Here is a 13519-nt window from a genome sequence, read left to right as displayed (position 1 = left end):
GGACCTGCCTGATCCATTTCGGATGTCCTACCTCTGGATGGAACTCTCATCTACTCCAATTACAGATTGCACGGAATACGGCTGCTTCTAAGGTCATACAGACTTCATATAAATCCATAATGAACTTTTTCACACTATCTGTTGTTACCCAGATGAGGATGGGTTCCCTTCTGAGTCTGGTTCCTCTCAAGGTTTCTTCCTCTTAACATCTTAGGGAGTTTTTCCTTGCCACCGTTGCCACTCAGTGGCTTGCTCAGTTGGGATAAATTCGCACCTTTAATATCTATATACCGTGTTGATATTTCTGTAAAGCTGCTTTGAGACAATGTCTATTGTAAAAAGTGCTATACAAATAAACAAATTAAAATTGAATTGAATATCCCAATGTTTTCTGCGGATTTTGCATATATGCTGTATTTGTAAATAATCACTTTCCTGTATCTCTTTCCCCCTTTTATCTTTTGATATATTTTATGTTTGTGTTGCACAGCTGTAGAGTCTTTCACATAGATCAACCACTGATCTTGACAGATGAAGGTTATAGATAAATAATGTTGTGTGTGTTCTTTCACATAGATGTCACGGTCTCCCCTTAGGCAGTGCTCTTGCGCTTGTGCACGAGTAAGGTGCGTGAGTGCTCAGCGAGCACCCGCTCTCCGAATGTTGACAACTGTGACACTGTTTACTGTGGACATGTGCGTTTGTTTGTTTCTGTTCTGTCTCCTCCCTGTTCTGTCATTGGTTGTTGTTCGAGGGTGTGTCTTCAGCGTTTTCAGCTGTCAGCACTTAGCACTAATTATGTTTGATATATATACCGCGTGCCTCCCAGTACATGGCGCGGAGTATTCGATATAATATAGTATAATAGTAGATAGTTCATGTTACATACCTTGATAGATTTAGTTAGTTTACCATGATAGATTAGTTCATTTAGACCACGCTGGTGTTTCCGCTCCCAGTTCCCTGTCATAGCTTTATATTTCCTGTTTTGTGTTTTTACCTTGTTTTCTGTGACCGAGACTTCGATTCCTGCTTTGCCCCGTTTATGCCTGTTTGCCGATCACCCGACCCACTGCCTGTTTTTGACTACGCATCTGTTTCAAGATTTGGATTTATCTGCCTGTCTCCTTTAAATAAAAATGTCTTTACCTGCACCTGCTTCCGTATTCTACACCCTTAGGTCTCGCAATGTGACAATAGATCAGTCAAAGCAACCTTTGATATTGACAGATGAAGATTATAGATAAATAATGTTACGTGTGTTCTTTCACATAGATCAGTATATTCATGTGCATTCCACACATACATACATGCAAATGTCCTGTCTATAAAAGGCTAACACCCCTGAGAGTTTAGAAACCTGGAAAAGGAGCGAATGAACTTCCAATCTCTCCTTCAAAACTTTCAGATGCCATGGATTTCTCAGCAGGTAAGAAGATGGATTTTAAACAATTAAAATAGTTCATTAAAAATTGAAATAGAATGTTTATGCAATTATCCAATTTGATATTAACCTATACAATAATTATCGTATGAAATATTCAGAACCTTTCTGATTACAACAGAGGTGATCCTTCTACTTATCCGGTCATTTATGTAATCTGGTACAAGACTATATCTAAAATTTAATCTTCAATAAACTTATATTACAGAGCAAGACCGAACTAAGCTCATTTGATTCTAGAGTCTAGGATAAGGTATCAAACGAATGCAAGCCTACTAGGTAATTAAAATTGTCTGTTAAATCCGTGTAGTGAGATAGATAGACAGATAGATAGATAGATAGATAGATAGATAGATAGATAGATAATATATTTGTCCTCAAAGAGGAAAATTTGTAACTGGTAAAAGATAAAAGGTAACTGTTAAGTTACTAAAAGTATATTTTATTTGCTTTACTGTTTTTAGACAACAGTATTGTGATTATTTCTGATGACGAGTTTCCTGAGACATCCGCCTCTTGAATCTGAGCTCAACAACACGTAAGTCATAACATAAAATTATGAATGTTTCATACTATAAAGTCTTTCATATGCATTTATATTTTTGTTTGGTTCATATTCAGAAGCATGACTATCAGTGGTGATGATGATAGTACAAATGCTTCAGGTGAGATATGATGTATATTTTACCTTCTATTTTTCCCCACCGCAAAAAGCTCTCTCACATGTTCTGTGACTTATTGATACGAGTGATTTCAAAAATGGTGGTGCTATAGAAGAACAAGAGGAATTAAACTCGACCACAAATTAGAGGAGATCGTCACAGCATGGTATGAATTCTTCCAAGTAAAGACTGCTTTATTGGAAAACTTTGGACAGCTTGATAATACATTTGAATCTGATTGAGGTACGGAATTTGTCCCTTTAATGTACAGCACACTTGAATCCTTGAATAGATGCATCACAGTGAACATAAAGATGATTAGAACATTGTATGATAGATATGGTGCAGAAACGACCGAAATGCAATTCGGATACAGAGACTAAAAAAATTAGAACCGAAAATACTCCATTATCCTATGATTTCTATTATGATGGAAACCAGAGTTCTTCAAATAGTCTGTTACATTATGATCCGTATACAACCCTGAACCCATATTTAGCTGATGTGATCAACCGGCTGAATGAAAGTTTAATTCCGTTTCATGACATCACCGGCAGATGGCGCTGCGGCCACGACATGCACGGACAGCTGGAGAGCGTGTGCACGTGCTTGAAGTGCGCTTGGACAATAGGACTTTGTTTACAACGGACATGTGCTCTTGTTTTGGTTTCTGTTCTGTCCCCTCCCTGTTCAGTTATTGGTGGAGGTGCGAGGGTGTGTTTTCAAGTGTTACCAGCTGTCAGCAGTTAAGGTAATTGTGACTGGTTATTTAAAACCCTCACATTGCTGCACATGTCGCGCGGTATTAGAGAGAGACCGATAGGTGTAATGGTGCCACACTGTAAAGTTTCCATGCCCTGTCTAGTTTCTTATTCTTTGTTTCATGTCATAGTTAAATGAGAGTTTCATGCCATAGTTAAACGATAGTGTCATGTCATGGTTAAACAAGAGTTTCATGCCATAGTTAAACGAGTACTAGAGGTAATGAGGTTAGGTGTGTAACGCGCTACGTGGTCATGTTTCTATGCCCTGCTTTGATTTCATGTATCATGCCTCAGTTCTAGTTAATGTGTATCTGTGTAAATGTGCTAAACGGTAGCAGTTCCAGGATTTGTTCTGGCTTCGTGCCATAGCCTTAGTTAAATGGTTTTCATGTATAGTTTCTTGTTTCATGCCATAGCTAAATGCTAGATGTTGTGGATAAAAAATGTCATAAAATAAACATAAGGGAGGCCTAGCATCCAGCAAAAGGGAGAAGAAGGAAAACCGTCACCTAGACACATAGAAGCGGGATTAGGCGGACATTGACAGATTGGAATTACGAGCAATTTAAGAGCAGTAATAGTCAAAAAAAGTCGAAAAGGAGTGTACGAGCTGAGGAGTGCTAAAACACACACACACACACACGCTCGTACAGTCAAGGGCAAGTAGACACAACATACATACACACACACTCTCTCTTCCTCATACACACACATGAATAACTTTAATAATATCTTATAGTAATAGAGAAACTCTATAAAAAAAACAGAATAGTAGGATATGCAGGACAGTAGAACTGTAATGATATTAAGAAGTTGGAAGTACAGTAAACCGCTTTTCAAGTAGTATAAATATATATAAAATAAGAAATATAGTGCAAATATGAAAATAAATTATAAACTAGAAATACAGGAAAATGTAAACCTACTCATGACTCAAATGGTGAGGGTTCTTGGCTCGCAAGGAAGGCCTTAATTTTTAGAGAACCATGAAGAAAGCCAGTTATAAGGGTGGCTGGGTCAAACTGCCCCCCCCCCCCCCCCCCCCCCCCCCCCGAGATAACGATAAGACCAAGGTCCCTCCCGGTTGTTTAGTCGTCTTGTCTACGTCATTTTTTTTACCTAGGGAATTGAGAATCCTGGTTTCTGACCACCTAGGTAAATGAGAATCCTGGTTTCTGACCCCCTAGGTAAATGAGAATCCTGGTTTCTGACCACCTAGGTAACTAGAAACTCTGGGTTTTTGTTTCCTGGGTTGTTGGAAATGCCTGGGTTCTGATTTTATGTGTAAATTAAAACCCCTGGTTTCAATTCTATGGGTAAGTGAAATAGGCCTTTTCTGGAAACCTATGGGTTATCTAGTGTGTAAATACAGTATAAATACTGGAGCTTAAGCTCAGGGTAGAGGGATCACTTTTGAGAATTCTCATCGGTGTGGATCTCGTGTGGTGGAATGGAACAATAAAGCTGGACCCTTGCTTCTTCTCACTCACGGCTGGTGTATTTTTTCTATCTCCAACTGGGCTCAGAGGTAGATGTGAGTATTGGCTTCTAAGTTGAGTTTTAAATGTTTTTGGGTAATAGGCTAAATTTGAGCCAACAAGATGAGTACAGGTGTAAAACGGGTTGATGGAATATTGTGCTACACTGTGTAGTTTCATAGTCGTGTTCTAAGTTTTGTGTTTCATGTCTCAAATCTTGTTTCTGTTTTGACCCCAATTTCTCATTTCCTGTACTAGTCACTTTAGTGTGTAAATAAAGACTTTACTCCTGGGCTTACTTCCTGTTTGAGTCTCGTATCGTAACATCCATCACACCAGGTTGAGTCCAAATTACAATGTATCAAACACACTGGTGACGCCATACGACATATTTTTCGAATTAAATCAGTGTCTGTTAGAGTTACAAAATAAGCTAAACTAACAAAGACAATCTATGCAGATAAATCCTCTAATAGATAGTTTACCAGATGCAGTGAATTAACTCAATGAAAATATGGCATTATCTCCCAATCACAAAATCGTCTCAACTCCTGAACTCGCTCAGGAACATAGACCGTTATCTTCTCCTAATATGTTACACTTAATCAAAGTCTTATGAGGTTAAATGACAGTCTGGTTAACTCAATCGAACCCCTTGCCAATATTCCACAAATTTTGGGAAATGATAATGAGTACAACCCTCTAATGGAAAAAATATATCTGATATCCAAGATTCGCAAATGGAAAACGTACCATCGCCTAATATCCAAGATTCTCAAATGGAAAACATACCATTGACTAATATCCAAGATTCTCAAAGGGAAAACATACCGTCGAGCAAGATGGTAATGGGTTAGATACCGTCGAGCAAGGTGGTGATGGGTTAGATCCTAATATCCAAGTTGAGCAAGATGGTAATGGGTTAGATCCTAATATTAGAATAATTAATTGTGACCGATTCAACAACACTGAGATCTTACTGGGTTAGGTGTTTCACTAGCCCAGGTGAGTGGTTGGAGGCAGCAGGGTGTTGAGCAATCTGACTGCCTCAGGGCAAACTGTTGCCGAGTCTGTTGATGGGGGCACGGATGCTCTTGTACCTTCTGCCAGATGGCAGGAGGGTGAAAAGTCCACGAGAGGGGATGTCCGCTATACTGGTGGGTTTGCGGATGCAGCAGTTGCTGAAGGAGAACCCAGTGATCTTTTTAGCTGTTCTCATAATTCACTGTAGGGTTTTGTGGTCGGAGGCTGTGCAGCAGTTCCTGTACCACACGGTGAGACAGTTGTTCAGGACGCTCTCTATCATCCCTCTGTAGAAGGAGGTGAGGATAAGAGGGGGAAGGTTGGCTTGCTTCAGCCTCCGCAGAAAGTGGAGATACTGCCGGGCCTTCTTGATTAGGCAGGTGATGTTGAGAGTGCACGAAAGGCCCCGTCACGTGTACACCAAGAAAATTGGAGCTTTTGACTCTCTCCACAGTTGTTCCATTTATGTGCAGTGATGAGTGGTCCACTCACTTCAGGTTCTCCTGAAGTCGACAATCTCTTTAGTCTTATCAAGATTAAGAAATAGATTGTTGTCTCTACACCATTCTGCGAGCTGGTTCACCTCCTCCCTGTACGCTGACTTTTCATTGTTACTGACGAGGCCCACAGCTGTGGCGTCTATAAGTGATTAGAACTGAACTTTGCAGTTGAGTAAATGATGATTCAATGAGTCATTCACCACACACAAAAAGACGCTTACTTTTCGCACATACTGGCATAACAATGCCATCACAATTTACAGAAAGGTCCAGTAAATGAATCTATTTTGAGAATTAATTCACTGCTGATGGTAAGCAATATCTCTGATTACGATACTATCCTCTCTGATCTCCTCCTTATAAAAAAAACATGTTCTTGGATTTGACATTATTAAATAATTAATAATTTGGAAATCAAGGACACAGAGTCTGGAGAAAGAGTGGGGAGGCACAGAATCCAACTTGCTTGAAGTCCAGTGTGAAGTTTCCACAGTCAGTGATGATTTGGGGTGCCATGTCATCTGCTGGTGTTGGTCCCCTGTGTTTTCTCAAGTCGAGAGTCAATGCAACATCTACCAGAAGATTTTAGAGCACTTCATGCTTCCATCTGCTCTGACAAGCCTTATGTAGATGCTGATTTTCTTTTCCAGCAGGGTTTGGCACCGGCCTACAATGGCAAAACTACTATAGTAACTGGTTTGCTGACCATGTTATTACCCCATAGAGAATCTATGAGAGACACCAGACACAACAATACAGACAAGCTGAAGGCCGCTATCAAAGCAACCTGGGCCTTTTGTGTAACTATGCTATCAGAAAATGCTAGATATGATGACTGAATGTGGCTGTTGTACCAGAATTGTGGACATAAGGGTTCAACATGGAGATGCGTTGATCGCACATGTTTATTTACACTCCTACAGCATTCAGCAATTTCTTTCTTAAACAGCCTGGATATCGTTCTGAAACTGAACAAATACATATAGGTCACTGTAAACAACATTACGACAAAATGACAATGTGTGCAACAAAGAAAAAACAAAGAATTCAAAACGACCCCAATGCTGAGCCTGGTAATCATCATGCTAGCATGACACCTGAGGGTACAGAAGCCAGCACAAATACTGACAAAAATTAAGAAAGCAACAGTGAGTGCAATCACAGGCATGACAGAAAACTTTTTAGTCCTATTTATTGGAATCCTCTCAGCCATACAGGAGTTAAAACAAGAAGTTAAGGAATTTTCTAACAGACTGTCTACTGTGGAACAACGCATCAGCGGACCAGGAGTCCGTACTGCAAAATACCGTATACACTCTTCAGCAACAGGTGAAACTTCTTGTGGTCAGTGACTTCTAATTATTTATTTTTTAATTCAGTGGATTTCGTTATTATAATTTGCTGAATATTTTGAGTCTGATATAAGTTGATTGTTTGTGGTTATTTCAATTGTTGTTATAGGCTGCTGTTCAATTTTAATATGTTCAACCATTTGTTTGTGGGAGCATATGATGGCAGAGAACATGCTCACATTATGCTGCTCCTAGCAGTAGGATTGGTGATAAAAAATGTTGAATCTTTAGTTTTTGGGTTAGTATAGGTAAAGCACTGGGCAGTTCAGGGTGCCAGTGATAAGAGAAGCATCCAACGTATAGTTTACTATTTTTCAGTCACAGGCCCAATTGCATTTTGTTGTAAAAATGCTAAGGGACGCACTTGTAATAATAAGCAGCTCTTAATTTATGCATCAATACTGTAATGGGCTCCAATTCAGAATTAAAAATAACCTTGTGGAATGTGAGAATTTGAGGAAATTAACTAAGATTAAGCAAGTAATGACCAGAATTAAAGTACCGAATTAGAATTAAACTCTACACTCACTTTATGTTTCTGCATAACCTCTGTGAAATGAATGGTGATGAGTGCAGAGAAGGGTTTCCAGTACATTAAACCAGCCTGATGGGGCACTGTCATCCACTGTAGAGGCTGAGGGTCTAGACGCACATACAGGTCTGATGAAGTTTTTGAATACATTGTAGTAAACTACAGTAGTACTAATTACAGAGAAGAAAATTATTTTTAAGTGAAAAATAACCTTTAGTAATGGGCTTTTTTTATGCTGTATACACCTGTTGTACATTAAAAGGAAATTAAAAGGCACTCAATATCAAATACAAATAGGCAAAGACCTTATGTGAAAAATTTAGACAGTCTTCAGTCAAGTGGTGGGGCATTGTGGCTATTTCTAAATGACTGAGTAAACTCTCCAAGAACAGACAGAAACCCATTCTGAAAGTCCGTCTGGAGCCACCTGCTTTCTTCTGCTTCCGACTCCAGGAATGCCAACTCTTGCCTCATGTCTCTTTCCTTGGCCTGGCTCTCGAGTAGCAGATGCATGAACTGATCATGCTGCTCTTGTCCGCGCTGCAGGATGGCCCGGTTAGCATCATCCATGTCACTCAGCCCATCAAGGAAGTCTGCAGGGCCGGACTGGGGCATAATTTCAGGCTGGAAGTCTCATACTCATCTAGGCCACCCCATTCACACCCCACAACAAAATTTTAAACCACTGACAACCCTATTTTTTTTATTTCCTAAATTCAACTGATCACACACAGTGTGGCTATCCCATAAAAACATAAACAAGCAACCTAGGTGTAGTGAAGCAGTCATAATTTATATCAGCATAGGTGGGCATGCAAAGCATTTAACAAGCACCAGAAGTGCAAAGCTGCCAATAAATCTATACTTTTCACTCACAAAAGTACATTAAATGCAGAAGAAAGGTACACAAAAGACACTTTTTTGTGCCATTTTTCATGTACCTGTTACTTCTTTACGAGGTCTACTATGAACAGAACTGTCTCCATATTGTTGGAAAATGACAACTTTTTAACCTCACTGTCGATTGTGAGCACAGAATCTAAAATTATAACTAAAAAATGGAAAACAGAAAACAGAACTAAAATTCCTTTTAGTTAAAATTAAAGCATCACTTTAGGGCAATGTGTTTTTTGTTTTTAACTTAAATACTCAGATATATTAAAAATACTTAAAATACCTGAGATTTAACCATACTATATTTCATACAAAAATATTAAAGCATAATTTGATTTAACTTATTTTAGCTGTCATCTCATGTTGACCCTGATGTGTGACCACTGCAACAAAGCTAGTGCCAGGTTGACTCTCATAACCTTATTGTGAAAAATAGTTTTTTTTCCCCCCGACCTCATCATTTTCTAAATTGCCTAAATATCTGTTAGCACAATACTAACTACATCATGACAATATCTATTTAGAAAAATCCTAATATTGAACATGATGTTGCCTTTTATGACTATTAGCTTGGGAAAGTTTTTTTTTTTTTTTTTTTTTTTTTTTTTGTTATTGTTGCTGCTGTTGTTTGCCCTAGCTGTATTTGTAATTTAAAAAATTAAAACAACAACATGAAGGGCTCCCTAAATGTACTGTACGTTGGATATTTGTCTGCTAAATTTCTTAGTATTATAACTATACAGTAGATAATGCTGTCCTTTAGCATATTTGGAGTGGCATAATAGTAATAGTGCTAACGTTTGCTAGTAGTGAAACTGTGGTTAATACTTGATTAGCTAAGTTAGCAAACACAACGCTACGGTATTTAAAGATGAAGCTGACCTGCACTTGAAGCCCTGAACAGGTCAGTAATTTTGCTAGATTTTGCCTTTTCTTTTTAGAGGGTTTTCTTTTTGAGTGCGCTTTCCTCTCTGCTCCACCTGGCCACTTCCTCTCCATGCTCACTCTGTGCATTGATGACTGTTCGAAACCTTTCACCGGAGCTGAGGAGAATGGTAGCCTTGCAAGTCAAGACTAACATTATTCATGATTTATTATTGAATGCCGAATTCGGAAAGGATCACTTGAGCACATCAGACATGCGATAATATAAAATAATAACGATTAAATAAATAAATCAATAAATAAATATTTTTTAATAAATAAAAAAATAATAAAAATCAGTCAACAGGCCACCGGGATTTCTCACGGTCTTAGCCTGGAAATCTGCATCCCTTTTCCTCTTCCCTACATTGAAAAAGTTTGCAGAAACACATGACAATAAATACAAAAGCCCTGAAACAGTAGAAATCATCAAATAATGATTGATATTGTTTCCACTACAAAACCTTTATATTAAATCATTTGTTTTGGGCCATCATTTTCCATATTTTTATTTCACATTTTACTAGCATTTTTAAGTCATGAATAAATGGTTCACAGGTGTCCATTTTACATTAAGGTGCTCTATCACCGGTTACTAACGTTTATAAGTCATGATTAAATGGTTCACAGGTGTCTATTAAGGTTCACCAGTATAACTACTACTGGAAGTAATTGATTCATTAATGAAATATCACAAATAAATAAGTTAGTCACCCTTTTTGCATTTAGTGTTTCGGAGGATATACATTTTGACAAATTAATCTTGATGAACAAGAGAAATCAGTCATTTTTTAATTGCTGTGGATAAGCATCATGACCTGAAGGAATTTTACAGAGAACTGTAAGACATTCAGAGTAGCACCTGGTAAGCAACATGTTTGGAAAAGTGACATGAATCATGAGGTATTAGAATAATAATAAAAACCAATACAACACTCTTCAATCTCACTATAACAGTCTATTTTGTAATTAATATCATGATAAACATCAATGTGGTTTTGGGTCTAATAAGTGTGAATACATACATTTATTAAGCATTTATAACATGCAAGTTAAAATAGCTCCCTATTTGGCAGGTATTTCATTAGAGTCACCTTTTTAATTCATGTAGTTATAACTGCCTATAAATGATTGATAGTGCATTTGTAAATGAGTTATTACTCATTAATGAACACCTTTATAAATGCTTTACAAAGGGAACCTTAACGTAAAGCGTTACCATTTTATCCATATAACATCTAAGGTTTGAATAGCAATGTGTACAATTTTGGTATTAACTTCTCACTAAGGGCACATAACTCTGAATATGGCCCTTTATGTGTAAGATGGGCCACAATAGTTTCTAGAAAAAGAATGATATACACAAAAAATTATTATAAATGTTTTTATTAACTTGCTGAATTACCTATGAAAAGACAATATAAAATTGTTCTGTAAAAATCACGATTAAAGAAGAACCTTCTAGTACTCCTCATCAATTCTCCATATGATTTGAAAATGTAGATTAATCTTTAGTAACTAGTTATAATTGTTGTTCTGGCTGTATGGGTCCATTATTATTTTTCTCAAATAAAACTACATACATTATTTTAGCAGTTACATGAAAATCTGTTAGAATTTTAATTAATGAAAGCAGGTGTAATATTCCATCAAGACACTTCTGCTATATATGTTTTTGATATGTTCCTGATTGACACCTTGATATTATAGATTGACCATGTTTTGTGTACATTGCTTTGTCTCCAGGCAATGGTTGTTGATTGAGAACTGTTCTGTCCTCCGATGTTTTCACTTTTCTGAAATAAAATCCAACAGGGTAGATGTTCAGTTTATTGTTCTGTCAAATCAACAGGAAACTATTTAAATCCTAATAAATGTAAGTACTGATATAACTAAAGAACAAGCTTTGATTTCTGCGAAGAGAAAAAAAAAAAGGTTTTATATATTGTGTTTACTGGTAATCTTGTGAAATTAGATTGCTGATAGCTACATAATATAACTAATAGCTATAGTATAACTAAATGCATTGGTTCCATACTTACTAATGCACTTGACATTCCCTACCCATCTCCCTTGCAAACAGAGTGTATGATTGGTCACAGATATGCATAAGAATATAATTGTGCCTGCATTGATTGATACATTCATGGGAAAAAGTAAGTACTTTCTCCTTCAATTCTATGTTTTTATTCATCAGGGTCTAAATAACAATTGTGTGGTCCTCATTAACTTCTATAACAAACAAATAACCTCAGGTGACAAGAAAATAAAAGCACAACAGATTTCAATATGCAATCATTTTTTCCCCAAAAAAGTAAACCAACATTCAGAAACCAGGTGGGGAAAATGGTGTCACAAATTCAGTCCAAGGTCAGACTCTTTAATGTTTAACTCTTTAACTGTAAGCACATTAAATGTTTATGACAGCACAATCATAAATAGACTAAACAAGTATGACTTTCATGGAAGGGTGACTAGAAAAATGCCCCTTCTCTCCAAAAAGAATATGGCAGCACAACTTAGGTTAGCAAAATTGCATCTGAACCAACCACAAAAGTTTTGGAACAATATCCTTCAGACCAATGAGACCAAGGTGGAGATGTTTGGTCATCATGCACAGCACCGTTTGGCCCAAAAAAAAAAAAAAGCAAGCCAAACAGGGTTTTGCAGAGATTACTTTTTGTGATTGCTGTGGTCAAAAATGCTTGATTTTACTGCGTCTTTTTAAAAAAATTTGCGAAGCAAGTTTTTTGTGTTTTTTTTTTTTTTTTTTCAGGAAACTACATGAATTTGTTGGTAAATGAGACCTTTTATCTGTACTCATGTGCGATGTGCGAGGCTGAATGCATGTTGTGATGATGTCACACAACGCATCTTGGCCAAAATCTGCGGTAATTTAGAAAATTTGCAAGCTCCTCCAATTATTGCATAGTTTCCTTGATTTTACATTAACTTCTGAGATCCTAGAGAGACTGACAAACAGAGCATATCACCGCAATCAACTCACAATGATGGTGGAGGAGGAGTGATGATTTGTGTTTGTTTTGCAGCCACCAGACATAGGAAACTTGCAGTTATTGCAGTTAATGACGAATTCTACTTTATTCCAGAATATTTTTGTCCAGCAGCTTAAACTGGGCTGAAATTGGGTTATGTGAGGGATTTATAAACTCCAGTAGAATTGAGGGAGGGTGTACTTTCTTTTTCCCATTACTATATATATATATATATTTATATATATATATATATATATATATATATATATATATATATATATATATATATATATATATATACTTTTTTTTTTTTAAACCTGTAAAGCATAGGTATTATAGGTGTTATAATATTTTATTGTGAAACTGCAAACATTTTGACTAAACATTTTTTATTTTGAGTATTTTTGTTTTTAGATTTATTTTAAGTAGAATGTTGGTAATGAGTGAGATGGATGGTGTACATTCAACGCTAAATTCCAGTGTTGGTTTATGGAGTAGTACTAAGAATTTTGTTTTTTTTAAAACAAGTAATAGTAATAATTTGCTACTTACGTATACATTTTGGGTAAACCCACACTCCTCCAGAACATATGGCAATGGAACCATTCTTAAACTGAAAGTCTTTTGTACACTGGTATTCTACTGTTTCACCTTCCTCATAGAACTGCTTCTGATCTGACATCAGAGTCCCATTTTTAATTCTTTTAGGTTTTCGACATGTAGGTTTTTCAGCCACTATAATAAACATCAAATCACCAACATTGTTACATCTACAGTCAAGCAAGATGTTAATAATAATAATAATAATAATAATAATAATAATAATAACAACAACAACAACAACAATACCATGACAATATAACCTAACAATAATTTGTCAAATATTCCATTAGCAGAAATACAAGTTTAATAAAATTATTAACATAAATGTTTACCTGCTACTTTCTAAG

At 36.7% G+C, this 13519-nt stretch overlaps 1 protein-coding gene and 1 long non-coding RNA gene across 12 annotated transcripts in view; one reads left to right on the top strand and one right to left on the bottom strand.

Annotated features, from left to right (window-relative positions):
* Positions 1–10927, top strand: part of LOC128633707 (uncharacterized) — an 83788-nt gene extending 72861 nt beyond the window's left edge. Inside the window, exon 2 of the long non-coding RNA XR_008397087.1 lies at positions 10132–10927. This is a non-coding gene — a long non-coding RNA (uncharacterized LOC128633707). The remainder of the gene's footprint in view (positions 1–10131) is intronic.
* The window catches only part of LOC108270757 (complement factor H), a 114362-nt gene that overhangs the window by 71187 nt on the left and 29656 nt on the right, over positions 1–13519 (bottom strand). Inside the window, exons 18-19 of one of the 11 annotated variants that reach the window (XM_053683177.1) lie at positions 13122–13304; positions 10944–11369 (exon numbers count right to left, since the gene is read on the bottom strand). The exons of the other annotated variants lie outside the window; for them this stretch is intronic. Coding sequence (XP_053539152.1) covers positions 11362–11369; positions 13122–13304 — 191 coding nt within the window. The 3' untranslated portion in view covers positions 10944–11361. Of the gene's footprint in view, positions 1–10943; positions 11370–13121; positions 13305–13519 lie in introns of those variants that run through there. 11 annotated transcript variants of the gene reach the window in all.

Source organism: Ictalurus punctatus, chromosome 10 (assembly GCF_001660625.3).
Source record: "Ictalurus punctatus breed USDA103 chromosome 10, Coco_2.0, whole genome shotgun sequence".
In the NCBI taxonomy this organism is placed as follows: domain Eukaryota; kingdom Metazoa; phylum Chordata; class Actinopteri; order Siluriformes; family Ictaluridae; genus Ictalurus; species Ictalurus punctatus.
This window is presented reverse-complemented; position numbering and strand designations above follow the sequence as displayed.